Source organism: Colobus angolensis, unplaced genomic scaffold (assembly GCF_000951035.1).
Source record: "Colobus angolensis palliatus isolate OR3802 unplaced genomic scaffold, Cang.pa_1.0 Scaffold143, whole genome shotgun sequence".
Lineage (NCBI taxonomy): Eukaryota > Metazoa > Chordata > Mammalia > Primates > Cercopithecidae > Colobus > Colobus angolensis.
In genome coordinates this window covers 4,897,232-4,911,910 of record NW_012114522.1, presented here as the reverse complement: position 1 = coordinate 4,911,910, position 14,679 = coordinate 4,897,232, and the positions used below count along the sequence as shown (strand labels likewise).

General features: G+C 43.6%; 1 protein-coding gene across 1 annotated transcript in view; it reads left to right on the top strand.

The window, feature by feature from the left end:
• The window catches only part of STK32B (serine/threonine kinase 32B), a 423,981-nt gene continuing 409,302 nt past the window's right edge, over nucleotides 1-14,679 (top strand). Inside the window, exon 1 of the mRNA XM_011935426.1 lies at nucleotides 1-201. Within this exon, the coding sequence (XP_011790816.1) occupies nucleotides 150-201 (52 nt within the window). The 5' untranslated portion in view covers nucleotides 1-149. The remainder of the gene's footprint in view (nucleotides 202-14,679) is intronic.

The following is a 14,679-nucleotide window of genomic DNA, read 5'->3' as shown; positions in this document are numbered from 1 at the left end:
CTGCACGGCGCTCGGCCCACTCGGGCTCAGCGCGCGGCTACAACCTGGACTGGGCGCGCCCCCGGCATCCCGCATCTCTGCGCGCGTCCCACATCCCGCATCCGGCTTCCCAGCGGCCGGGCATGTAGCAGCGGTAGCAACAGCGGAATATGGGCGGGAACCACTCCCACAAGCCCCCAGTGTTTGACGAGAATGAGGAAGGTAAGAGGGCTAGGGGTGCGACTTTCCGCCTCGCGCCGCCCCGCTCGGGCAGGGGCCAGGCATCCCCTCCCTCCATCACAGTTGGCCGAGCCCTGCGGGGCACCGCATGCTGCCCGGCGCGGGGACCCAGGCACGGCCGCTTCGCCCAGCGAAGGCAGTGTGTGCCCGACCCCGTGCCAGGCGCGGCGCTTCTGCTGAGGCAACTCCTAGGTACCCAGTGCCGTTTAGTGGTGAGGACGGTGCCTAGCGCGGGACTGGGGAGGCGGCTTCAGAGAGTTGAACCGGAAACCTGCACTTGGGGGTGTGGAAGGGAGGAGTTGACTTCGAGGCTAGTCCGGATGTTTCTAGGCTCGGGCTCCCCAGGAAACCGAGATTTCTTTGAGAGCCTGAGGGTGACGGAGGTGGCCTGGGGGAGCGGATTGCACCGTGTGTGTGTGTGTGTGCACGCGCGCGCGTGTGTGTGCGCGTGCCCACGGCGCATTTGGTCTCGTGCAAGGGCCTGTTGGATGCAGCTCTCTTCAGTCACCCAGGACAGCCCAGGGAAACTTTTCTTTGCTAAACTCTGTGGTTCCGTCCTGCTCTGGGCAGCCTCCCTGGCGCAGAAGTGGTGTAGGCTGTCCAACCCCATCTCAACTTCCTGGCTGGGTCCTTGCGGTTCAGGTCGATAGAGCTCAGTATTGGACTAGCAGAACCCTCTTTCCAGTGCAGCGTGTCCCTGGAAAACTTACTTCACCTCTCTGAAACATTAGTCCCCTCATCTATGAAATGTAAGTTATGATACCACTTGCTACTTTATAGGGTTGTTTGAAGCGTAACCACTAGTAATCCACGTGAAAATTGCCTTATAAATTGCAAGCAGTACCGAGCTGTGCGTTTTCTGTTAAGAGCCCTCTGCTTCTCAAAGCTGGTTTCCTACTGTGCTGACTCGCCAGTTGCCACTGTGCCCCAGATAAGAGCTGAGACATAGCACTTACTATGTTCCAGCCATGCTAGCACACAGTGTTCACTCCGTCCTTTTCATGCCCCTTGAGGTGGCTGCCTTAGAAAGGGGGCTGTCCTGGTCGCTGCTGGTAAGAAGTAGAGCTGGGCTTGAGGCAGGACAGTCTGCTTTGAAAGCTGTACCTGTCATCATTACCCAGGGCATTGGCTGTGTGCGTACATCATGGATGGCTTCTAGAACTCCCAGGGCTGTGAGTGCTACTCACGTGCCTGCCTGGAGAACCCTTCTCAAAAAGATAGATGAACACAGTCAAGGTTAAGGGAGCACCTGCTGTGTCAGGCCCAAGAGAGCCTTCCTTAAAGGAGTTCCTAGGCTAATGGCCCTGAATGACCGTCCATGGTGATAAGGGCTTTGAGAAACCAGTGCAGGGTCTTGGGGGCACTGAGAGGCCCCAGCTTTTCCTGGTCTTGAGTCTGGAGCACATGCAGGTAAGGAGCCAGTTGTGGACAGAGGAGAGGTGGGCACGGAGGTGATGGAGGCTCTTGCATGTCGCAGTAAGAGTTTGAACACTATGCAGCATCACCCTCAATTGCAGGGGTTTGTAGTTCTAGCCTGGGTCAAAGGTCATGCTTTTGCTAATTTTCCTAGCATCTTTCTCTTTTATTTGTAGAGAAAATTTGCCACCCTTATATTGAAAACCATCTTTGTCTTTTATCCCCAGCTTGAAAATATTCATTGGCAAAAGAGTTATCTCTGGTGTAGTCAACCTTTTGATTTTCCTGTTCCTGTTCCTTATTCTATAAGCAGATTGGGCCTAAGGTTAACTGCCTGTTTTGGTGCTTGTTAAAATACAAGGTTAGGAGGCCGGGTGCGGTGGCTTATGCCTGTAATCCCAGCACTTTGGGAGGCCGAGTTGGGCAGATCACCTGAGGTCAGGAGAGGCCTGCCTGACCAACATGGTGAAACCCTGTCTCTACTAAAAATACAAAAATTAGCCTGGCATGTTGGCAGGAACCTGTAATCCCAGCTTCTCGGGAGGCTGAGGCAGGAGAATACCTTGAACCCGGGAGGCGGAGGTTGTAGTAAACTGAGATCGCACCATTGCACTCCAGCCTGGGCACCAAGAGTGAAGCTCTGTCTCAAAAAAAAAAAAAAAAGAAAGAAATACAAGGTTAGGGCTCTCCTCATTTTGCCATCTTCCAGCCCAATGAAACATTAACTTGATTGATTTTGCCAGTATATCTCTCACACATTTCCTTGTATAGGTAAAACAGTGTTACTTGCCACCAACCGACTCATTTATTTCCAAGGCATTTACTGTTCATATTTTCTGCACCCACCCCTGTGCTGGGGACCAGGAATATGAGGAGAATGAAGACAAGTGTTAACAATTTGCTCCCAGTGCCAGTAAACCACCAGGACAACATAGGGTGTGTAAGTGCCCTGATGTGGGTGAGCTCAGGTGATGCTGATATCCTGGAGGAGGGTCCCTAACTCAGAGTGGGGAGGAGGGATCTGAAAAGGCCTCCTCTTTTAGACTGGCATCTTGCAGAAATGGCAGGACTCACCTGGGGGGAAGAAGTGGCTGATAGAAGGAGGAAGGACGTTTCAGAGAAAGGGAAGAGTATGTGCAAAGGCAGATGGTAAAGAGTAAGCCTGGCTCATGTGGGGGGATTGAGGGAGCTTAGTACTCCTGCACTGGGGAGTATGAAGCTGGAAGGCATAAAAAATGAACCCTGAATGCCTGGCCGGCCTTAAACGGCCCAGTGGCCATGGTCAGGTGTTTGGACTTGATCTTATAGGCATTTTGGAGTCACTGAAGGGTTTTAAGCAGGGAGTGACATGGTCCAGTGAACAAATAAGCTCTCCCAAACCTAGTCATTGCGTGGTTGGAGGTTGAAGATGTAAACACCTGCCTGACCAGAACAAGTCTGATTTAAATACTTTGAAGCTAAACCACAGCTAAATATTTACCGTTGTGTAATTGCGACAGTACCATCATCCACATTCTTTAGGCAGAAGTTTAATTCATTGTGTGCAAGTGGTCATAGCTGTTCACGCTCATATGATATATAATAAGCAGAGAAAGGAGCATGCCACAGATTAATTGGCAGAGTTGCTTTTCTTCACCGTGTTGCATAAAATAATAGTGGCTTTACTGTGGATGTCGTCTAAGATTTGGTGAAATAGGGCACGTCAGCTGAGCCTCCTCCAGTTGCAAATGATGGAAAAGCAACATTAAGTGTTTTCGTTGTTTTTAAAAAAACAAAAGGTCTCACTCTGTCGCCTAGGCTGGAGGGCAGTGATGGGATCTTAGCTCACTGCAGCCTCAACTTCCCAGGCTCAAGGAGTCCTTCCGTCTCAGCCTCCCAAGTAGCTGGGACAATAGGCTTGTACCGTTATGCCTGGCTAATTTTTAATTTTTTAAAATCTTTTAATTTTTAGAGTCAAGGTCTCACTCTGTTGCCCGAGCTGACAAAGTGCTTTTAAGGGAATAAATTGGCTCTGGCCATTTCTTGCCTTCTCCATCACTACCATTCTTGTCCAAGCCGTGGTCATAGCTCTTGTTTGGATTATTATAGTCACCTCTCTAAGTCCTTAAATGGTCTGTCCTTACTCCCATCACTGTCCACTCAATGCAGCAGCCAGACTGATCCTGTTAAAATATGCCATGGGCCAGATCAGTCCTCTGCTCTGCTCAACCACCCTCAAATCCTCCTTCCAGCCCTAGGCACAACTTGCATCGTTGAAAAAATAAAAGCTGAAGTCCTTATGGATGCCCATCACGACTACCCTCTGAGACTGCACCTTCCTCTGTCTCTCCTGGCTCACCTGCCTCCTTCCTGTTTGTCCAACATGCCCTGCACTCTCACACCATAGCCCTGGCACCTGCCCCTCTTGCCTGAGGGCATCTCCCCAACAGTTCACTCTCATTTCCTTCGGGTCTCCAGGAAAATGTTATTGACTCATTAGACTCTCATTGATCACCCTACTTAAAATGTCATTCCAAATCCTTTTCCTTGCTGTATTTTTTTTTGGTGGCAATTATCACTATCTATCATAATATTTATTTTACTTATTTTCTTGGTTATTGTCTGTTTTTCTCCACTCAGTGCAAGTACTTTAAATCAGGGATCCCCAACCCCTGGGCCACAGACTGGTATCAGTCCGTGGTCTGTAGGAACTGGGCCGTCAGCAGGAGGTGAGTGGCGAGTGAGGGAGCATTAACCTCTGAGTTCTGCCTCCTATCAGATCAGCAGCAGCAGCATTAGGCTCTCATGGGAGTGCAAATCCTACTGTGAACTGTGCATTTGAGGGATCTAGGTTGTGCACTCCTTACGAGAATCTAACTAGTGCCTGATGATCTCAGGTGGAACAGTTTCGTCCTGAAACTGTCCTCCCTCTGTCCATAGAAAATTTGTCTTCCATGAAACTGATCCCTGGTGCCAAAAAGGTTGGGGACCACTGCCTTCAATAGAGGGATCTTATGTGATTGTTTCTTCCTAAGGAATTGCAAGCTCCTTAAGGTAGAGGTTTTGCATAGTTTATTCACTTCTATATCTCTAAGGCCTAAAATAACACCTGTAACATAACAGATGCCTGGTAATTTTTTGGTGAATAAATGAATGAGTGAATGAATGAAGGTGTCGATCTTATCAGCCATGGCTAGAACCAGGCTCCCTATAATATCAAGAATCTTCATTCCTGCATTCTGTGCTTTATTCTCAGGCAGACTGTCTCTTCACGGGGCTCCCACAACCTCCATGTCGATAGCTCTGAGTATGGAAAAGAGAGTATCTTTCTCGTAGTAATTGCAGAAAATGTCCCACGGTTACTTTGATGGACTCTAATTGAGTCTTGGGTATTTTTGAATCAGTTACTGTGAGTAGGGAGATTTGAGGCTCTAATCAGCTGGACTGGGTCACATGCCTACTTTTAGATTCAGGTGGTAGAGTCAGCTCCACTTGAGGAATTTGGAATAAGGGTCTGTGTGAATAATTTTCCCAAGGGATATTGGTGTATCAGCAGAAAAAGGGTAAGTGGATGCTGGGCAGGCAGATAGAAAGAAAAAACATTCATCCCCCACACCTGTTATTATTGTGTTCCTTGGAGCACAGGCTGGGACCCTTTGGCGTATCCTACTTAATCATTTGATTCCACGTCCACCTTTTGCACTAGACTACAACCTCCTAAAGAACAGCACTCAGTTGTTTTCCACCTTTGTATCTGCAAAGCCTAGAATAAGGCCAACGAGGGCATAGAGCGGCCATCTGTTGAATGGAAGATGAAAACAGTCACTTATTGGGGGCCAATTTCTTGGATTCCTTTGGGTTCTGAAGCTATTGAGAAACAAACTGATTTATTTTCGGTAAAGTCATTGGAGAGTATGCCTCGGATTTGAGACCAGAATGGCCTTCCTACTCTTGTCCTTCAATTTTGACCTTGAGACTTGCTTGAGCAGAGAACTGGTTTTTCAGAGTGGGCCCTACACTGCCAGTAGCTTGGTGGCTCTTAATCATGGTGCACAGAGAACTCATAAGAAATTCCCAAAAAGAGATAGGACACAGCTAAATGGCAGCCCGTGATGATTTCTGACTCGTGCATATCATGACTCGGGATGTCACCTCTCTTCCCAGTGAGAGAGAAGGCAAAGCTTTTCCCTGCTCCTTTCTAGGTAAGACAAAATTCCCGCTTTGTGGGATCGCAAAGGGGCCTAGAGCTCGGGGGCTGGCTTTTCAACAGTATGAGCTGAAGTGAATAGGTGTTAGGATAGAGGCAAGATTTATGTTGAGTCTTGAGGGAAGGGTTTAAACGCCTCAAGAGATAAAGGATCAGTATTTTAGCAGGATCAAACAGCATAATCTGGTGCTGAGCCTAGGCGTTTTTCCGGGAGAATGGGAAGAAACAGATATTCTTAGCATGACACCCTTAGCTAAAATCTGGACTTTGAGAAATGGCAGACTGAGATGAAGGAGCTGTTCTACAAGGAACGTTGAGGGTCCTAACACCCTAAAAGGATATTCTAGTTTAGAGAACAGTGAGGACACATAGTTTAGGATACCAGAGGAGAATTTCTAGTTAAGGCAGACCTGAATTACCTAAGAAGAGAAAAACAGACTCTGTCAGACTGAGGTCATTCCCTTAGCTGGAGCCAACCAAGGAAAACATGGATGTCAATGTTGTTAGCAGTACTGGAGTCTTCCTCTTCTCAGTCCTTGATTTTTGTGACCTCCTCAGAGTACCCTTATGCATTGAAGATTTTGGCCTCTGCATAAATCTCATTGATTTCATCTCCCACAAGTGCTCCATCTGTGAAGCCATCAATATAAATATCTCATTCTTTCAAAGCGGGACATTATCCTGTTTGAATGTGGGAACATTATCACTGTTCACCAACATCCTGTTCCCCTGTACTTTCATGCACACACACAAAATTATACCTCCTTGTCCCCTTGAAGTTATGTGAGACCATGTGACTTGTTTTGGTCCATTTGAGTGGAGATGATATATGTCACATCTTGGAGAAAGTATTGAAGACCTAATGAGTGTCACTTTATATCACTCTGTCTTGGAGCAACCACAGTGATCTACATGGTGGAACTTATTTCAGTCTGGTTCCCAGAGTGAGAACAACATGGATCAGAGATCACACTCACTACTAGCCAGCCTGCAGTGATATATTGGCATGAGTGGGACAGACTCTTTTGCCATCTTTTTTTGTTTTGTTTTGTTGTTTGTTTTTGAGACAGGGTCTCAGTCTGGCACCCAGCTGGAGTGCAGTGGTGTGATTGTGACTCACTGCAGCCCCAACCTCCCCGGCTCAAGCAGTCCTCCCATGTCAGCCTACAAAGTAGACCACAGGAATGCACTACCATGCCCTGCTAGTTTATTTATTTATTTTTTATTTATTTTATTTATTTATTTTTTGATACAGAGTCTCTCTCTGTCTCCCAGGCTGGCGTGCAGTGGCGTGGTAGCAGCTTACTGCAACCTCTGCCTCCCAGGTTCAAGTGATTCTCATGCCTCAGCCTCCCCAGTACCTGGGATTACAGGCAGGTGCCAGCATGCCCAGATAATTTTTGTATTTCTGGTAGAGATGGGGTTTCACCATGTTGGCCAGGCTGGTCTCGAACTCCTGACCTCAGGTAATCTGCCCAGCTTGGCCTCCCAAAGTTCTGGGATTACAGGTGTGAGCCACCATGCCCAGCTGCTAATTGTAGAGCTGGGGTTTTGGGGTTTATGTTGCCCATGCTGATCTTGAATTCCTGTGTGCAAGCAATCCTCCCACCTCAGCCTACCAAAGTGCTGAGATTACAGGTGTGAGCTACTGCTTTTTGCTATCTTAAGTCACTGAGATTTGGGGCTGCTCATTACCACTGTGTACCCACGCCTATCCTGACTGGTACCCCTACCCAAACCAGCCCAACTCAAGGAGAAAGCATTCGCTATTTTACAATTAAGTATTATATTGGCTGCATTGTTATTGTAGATACCCTTTATCACACTGAAGCTGTTTCCTTCTATCCTGATTTGCTGACAGTTTTTATTGGTAATGGCAGTTGAATGTAAACAACTGCCCTTTTCTGCATCTATTGAGATGATATGTGACTTTTCTCCTTTTTCTGGTCAGACAAGAATTATACTGATTGATTTTTAAATGTTAAATCAACTTTTCATTCTTGGGGTAAACACCACTTCATCATGATGTGATATATTCTTGGATTTGATTTGCCAATATTTTGTTTATAACTTTTTAATAAGAAGATATTATAAACCTTATGCCAATACATTTGAAGTGTACAAAATAACTACTCTATAAAAACACAACTTGCTGAAAATAATACAGGGGAAATTTAAATATCAGAATAGAACTAAATCTGTAATAAAACTTTCCTGTGAAGAAAAGTCTAGGCTCAGATGTCTTCATAGGTAAAGTCTTCCAAACATTAGAAATAATAATCTTCTACAAACACTATCAGAATAGGAAGGAAGAGACATTTTTTTAATGGCTTCATTAAGTTTTTGTATCAGTGTTGTACTGATCTCATTAAAAGAATTAGGAAGTATACCAAACTTACCAAACTTTGGGAGAGTTTGTGAAGGACTGTTATTATTATTATTTTGAGACAGAGTTTCGTTCTTGTTGGCCAGGCTGGAGTGCAAAGGTGTGATCTCGGCTCACCGCAACCTCTGTCTTCCGGGTTCAAGTGATTGTCCTGTCTCAGCCTCCCAAGTAGCTGGGATTACAGGCATGTGCCACTACGCCCAGCTACTTTTGTATTTGTAGTAGAGACGGAGTTTCTCCATGTTAGTCAGGCTGGTCTCAAACTCCCAATCTCAGGTGATCCACTTGCCTCGGACTCCCTGAGTACTGGGATAACAGGTGTGAACCACTGCACCCGGCCAGGACTGTTATTATTGATAAGTTTCAAGTTTATTGACATAACGTTATTCTCAATATCCTCTTACTATCTTTTCCAGTGTTTGTAGGATCTGTAGGGATATCTCCTTTTTCAATTCTGATTTTGGTAATTTATGCTTTCTTTTTTTTTTTTTTTTTTTGAGACGGAGTCTTGCTCTGTCGCCCTGGCTGGAGTGCAGTGGCACAATCTCAGCTCACTGCAAGCTCCGCCTCCTGGGTTCACGCCATTCTCCTGCCTCAGCCTCCTGAGTATCTGGGACTACAGGCGCAGGCCGCCACGCCCGGCTAATTTTTTGTATCTTTAGTAGAGACGGGGTTTCACCATGTTAGCCAGGATGGTCTCGAACTCCTGACCTCGTGATCCGCCTGCCTTGACCTCCCAAATTGCTAGGATTACAGACGTGAGCCACCGCGCCTGGCCTGTGCTTTCTTTTTCACTTTTTTTTGATTGGCCTTTCTTGTTTTGTCCGTTTTTAAATTTAAAAATAACTTTCGGTTTAATTTTTGTTTGTTTTCTTTTTGAGTCACTGATTTTTTAAAAATAGTTTTCTTCTGTATACTTTTTGGTTTAATTTACTGTTCTTTTTCTAGGTTTTTGATATAGAGCCTTAGATCATTGATTATATTTACTCACATATTCTATACTTTATTTTTTATTTCACTTAGGAGTTTCTGATGGAATTAGTTTCCTTTGATGAAGTATTCATCATTTCTTTTATTGCATGCTTTGTAGTGACAAATTTTCTCACTTTGTACTTGTCTGAAAATGTCTTTATTTAGACTTTACTTATGAGTGATTCTTTTGCCGGTTATCAAAGTCTATGTCAGTAGGTTTTTTCTTCAGCATTTTGAATATATGATTTATTGTCTTTTGCCCTCCGTTGTTTCTGAGCAAAAGACAGCTGCCAGTTCTATTTTTCCTCCTTTTAAGCTTTGTACGTTTTTCTTGCCAAACTGCTTTTAAGAGTTTATATTCCCATTCAGAAACCTAACGATGATGTGCATAGGTATAATGATCTGGCCATCTCTGCTTGCTGTGAGTGCTTCTTGGATTTGTATCTTAGGGGCTTTGTTAGTTTTGGAGGATTTTAATTTTGTCATTTAACCTTGGTTGTGACATTTTCCCTTTCTCCTTACATGATCAAACTCAAATTGCAAAGGCAATAGACCTTATCACTATGCCCCATCTGGGTTTGACAATACTTCTGTGTCTTTTGTTCTTTTTTCTCTCCTTGTTTTTAGTCTGAATATTTTCTTCTGGCCTATCTCTTTTTTAGTCACTTCAGGTCTGTCTGCTATTAAGTACAGCCATTAACTTCTTAATATTATTTATTGTGTTTTTTAGTTCTAGAATTATCAGTGGGTTCTCTTTTATGTCTTTCAAATCTCTGCTGAAATTCTCAAAACTTGTCTTTTAATGTCTTCAGCATATTAACCAAGTTCCTTTAGAAGGTGTGTTTGGTAACTCCATTGTTTAGTAACCCTGTGGGTCTATTTCCATTGTCTATTGTTTCATTTTAAACCTATCTTGTCCTCTAATTTGCCTTTTTGTAAAAAAATTACATACTGGGTATTATATAGGAAATAGTATAGAGATGATTCGAGGCTTGGGATGATATTATATTTCCTAGAAAGATTTTCCTTCGGGTCTTTGCAGGCATCTGTGCTAGAGGTGATAGGAATCATGCTTCATCTTAAATCCTCACAGAGACTCAAATGGTTTGAAGTCCTGTGAGGGCTGGTCTGTATTTCACACTAACTGCTAGAATGTAGCTCTGTTGTGTTCTTACCAAAGCCTGGGTGTTTACCAAGCCTCCTCCTCTTTGGTAGTTCCTGATGTTCAGTGTTTGTCCCCCGCCTGAAGCCTACGAGTGCTTCCAAAGTAGCTCCTCAGCTTCTTGGAATCTGCTTTCCTGATGGGCAGGTTCCACTTGCTGTGCCCATTTCTTTGAACTTTCCTTTCTCTCAGATATTTGTCCTGAAGTTCTTTCTTCCTTTGATAGCTCTGTAACTCCTGCAAACAGATTTTTCAAAAGTGTATTTTATGCAGTTATATATAGTTTTACTTCGCAGGAAGGTTGACCGAAAATATTCCAGTCCACCAGAAGCAGAACTCCTCTCCTCAGTATTTATCTGTACACGAGCGCCTTCTGTTTTAAAGATAAGCTCTTCCTAATCCCCGTGCTACCTCAGATCTACTACTCAACTCTCCCCACTCTCATCACAGAGCTTCATGAAAAAGCAGTCCACACTTCGTGTCTTCACGTTCTTAGTGATAACATTCCTCACGTCACTGCATCTAGCTTTTCCTCATTTGAATTAAGCAGCTCTGACTAGGAGCTTTTCGTTTTTGAAGGCAGCAGGTAACTGTAAGTCGTGTCTTTTTGGGACACAAAAAATGAGCCAACTCATGAACATCACCATCCAGCGGAAGAAATAGAGCATGTACAGTTCCCCTGAAGCTCCTCGAATGTGCTCCGCTCCCTTTCCCGTTTTTGAACTCCTACACAATACAGTGTTTAGTTTGTTTTTTGTTTGTTTGTTTGTTTTTTGAGACAGAGTCTTGCTGTGTCACCCAGGCTGGAGTGCAGTGGTGCACTCTCGGCTCACTGCAAGCTCCGCCTCCTGGGTTCAGGCCATTCTCCTGCCTCAGCCTCCCGAGCAGCTGGGTATAGGCGCCCGCCACCACGCCGGGCTAATTTTTTGTATTTTTAGTAGAGACGGGATTTCACTGTGTTAACCAGGATAGTCTCGATCTCCTGACCTTGTGATTCACCCGCCTCGGCCTCCCAAAGTGCTAAGATTACAGCGTGAGCCACCACGCCCGGCCAGTTTTTATTGTTTTTGAAATTTATAAAAGTGGTAGCATGTTTAATGTGGTTTTGTATAGTTTACTGTTTTCACTCAAGATTACACTTCTAGAATTCATCCATGCTGCTGTGAGTAGCTGCCATCTATTCATTTTCATTACTGTTCCATTCAGTTACTGTAGTGTAACTCATTTATTTTTTCTTTGGACCCTGATTGTACTGTACTGCTTCTGGTTTTTTACTATTATGAACCATACGGCTGTGAACAATTTTGTGTATGTCTCCTGTTGCACATATATCAGATTTCCTCTAGGATAAATGCCACAAGAGAACTGCTAGGTCATAGTATAGGTATGTGTCCAAATTTTATAAGATGATGGCAAATTGTTTACCAACATGATCATATTAATTTATACTCTGACAAGCCATGCGTAGGCATTTCCATTGCTCTACATCAGCACTGTTCTATAGAAATGTGACTCAGTCGACAAATGGGAACCACATATGTCATTTTTAATAATACATTTTATTTAACCGAACATACCCCAAATATTACCTTTCTTTTTTATTTTTTTTTCCTTGAGAGAGTCTTACTCTGTCACCCAGGCTGGAGTGCAGTGGCGCAATCTCGCTCACTGCAAGCTCCACCTCCCGGGTTCATGCCATTCTCTGCCTCATCCTCCCGAGTAGCTGGGACTACAGGTGCCCACCACCACACCTGGCTAATTTTTGTATTTTTAGTAGAGACGGGGTTTCACCATGTTGGCCAGGCTGGTCTCGAACTCCTGACCTCAAGTGATCCACCTGCCTTGACCTCCCAAAGTGCTGGCGAAATATTATCATTTCATTGTGTAATAAACCTCAACATTGTTGAGATATTTTACATTAGTTTATTCACACTGTGTCTTTGAAATTGAGTACATATTTTACACTTGCAGCATGTCTTAATCTGGGTTAGCTACATTTAAAGTGTTCCAAAGTCACATGTGGCTATTAGCTAACTTATCGAACAGCATACGTTTATTTTCTTGCCAAAAAAAAAGTCTTGTTGACTTTTCATATTTGCCAATTGATTGAGCATGCAATAGTATTTCATTGTTTTAAATGGCATTTTGTCACTATTGAGGTTGAAGTGTCTTTATATATTAAGTTCCCAGTCATGTTTCTGGTTTTGTGAAGTTCCTGTTCATAACTGTAATTTTTTTAATTAGAAGTCTGTCTTCTTTGATTGACTTGTAGCTCTTTATATAGTCTACATGACATTTCCTTGTCAGTTATGTGTTGCAAATATTTTATTCTATTTTGCAATTTCACTTTTCAAGCCTTTTATGGTATCTGTTGACATCATAAATGTCTTCATTTAATTTAGTAATACCCATTAAACTTTCCTTGTGGTTTATATTTTGTGTATAAATATGTATATGCATAAATATGTATATTTATATACAAAATATATATTATATATAAAAGTATGATTATACATGATGTATTTTTATAATATATTACATAAAAATGTATTTATATATTATATATTTATGTAATATGATAATATAATTATGTATAATATATAAAAATATATTTCTCCATAAGAAAACCTTCTCCACCTTAAGATTTATGCATATTGTTTATTGATGCAATATTTCCTCTTAGTTTTGGTGACATTACTCCCTCCAAGGTTTCCCCCTGCTTTTCTGGCTGTTCCTTCTCCTTCTTTGCAAGGCTGGCTTCCTCTCACTTGCAATGAAGGCTGGAGTTCCTCAAGGTTGAGCAATTGGACCTCTTACTTAGCTTTCTGTACTATCTCCCTAGGTGATCTTGTCAACCTCTGCATGTTCAGTCACTCTGTATCAGACAGGGTGCAGTCAGGACTCAGAACCTACACCAGTTTTCAAAACGGGAAAATGTAATTCCAAGAACTGTCAACTGGTAAAGTGGTTAACTACTAAGTAGAGTCAAAGAGGGCTCTAGGAGGTATAGAAGCAGCAACTTAAGCAAAACACCTAATCTTTCTAGGGCTGAGGAAGAGTGAACACGTAAAATAACTCAGAAACTTAGAAGGTGGCCCCCTTTTCCGTGAAGTCTGTGATTCATATGTCACTGGAGAAGGCATTGTTGCTGGAATAGGCAGCCTATTGGCAATGCCTAACACAAGGCCAGCTGGAAAAGGAGAAATGTGTACAGGGTCCAGCTCCAATATCACAAATCTGACTTGGAGCTGAGAGTCAATAAATTAATAACTGATATATTTCTATATGACGGTGACTCAGTAATTTTTTCCTTTTTTTTTTTTTTTTGGAGACAGAGTCTTGCTCTGTTGCCCAGGTTGGAGAGCAGTGGTGCGATCTTGGCTCATGCAACCTCTGCCTCCTAGTTTCAAGCAGTTCTCCTGTCTCAGCCTCCCAGATAGCTGGGATTACAGGCATGCACCACCACACCTATCTAATTCTTGTAGTTTTAGTAGTGACGGGGTTTCACTATGTTGGCCAGGCTAGTTTCAAACTCCTGGCCTCAAGTGATCTGCCCACCTCAGCCTCCCAAAGTGCTGGGATTACAGGTGTGAGCCACCATGCCCAGCCAGACTCAATAATTTTTACCTTAATTCATATTTCTCCTCTGATTTCCAAACTTCCAGTTTCCTATTTATAATTCCATTTGGATATCTCAAAAGAATTATTATCTCAAATTCAACATGACTTCACTGAACTAATTTTCTTCCAGAATTTCCTAGTTTTGTGTGTAGTGTCATTATCCGTTCAGTTACAGAAGCCAACATGTCTCAGGTTTTTCCCTTATCCCCCTAAATCCAATTAAGCACCTGGCTATGTCAATTTTATCTCCTAAATAGCTCACAAATCTGCCTGTCTTTCCAGCCACACCAACCTCAATTCAAACATCACGTTTCATGTGGACTCCCTTGGGCTTCCTGACTGGCCTCCCTGTCTTCTCTTGCACTTTCAGAATATCCCCCACCCAACAGCTAGAAAATAGCTTCAAATCACAAGTATGATCGTGTCAGTTCCTTGCTTAACATTTTTCAATGGCTTCCATTGCTCTCCGGACAAAGATTATAACCTGTAATACATCCTTCAAAACCCTGCTCAGCTCTCCCACCTCACCGCAAGCTGCGTTCCCCTTCACTGTGTGTGTTCAATTAGTCACTGCACTTAAAGTTTTCAGCCAAATCTCTAGCAGATGACAACTGTCCCATAAATTTAGCAATTTCTTACTCTTTTTTTTTTTTTGAGACAGAGTCTTGCCCTGTCGCCCAGGCTGGAGTGCAGTGGCCGGATCTCAGCTCACTGCAA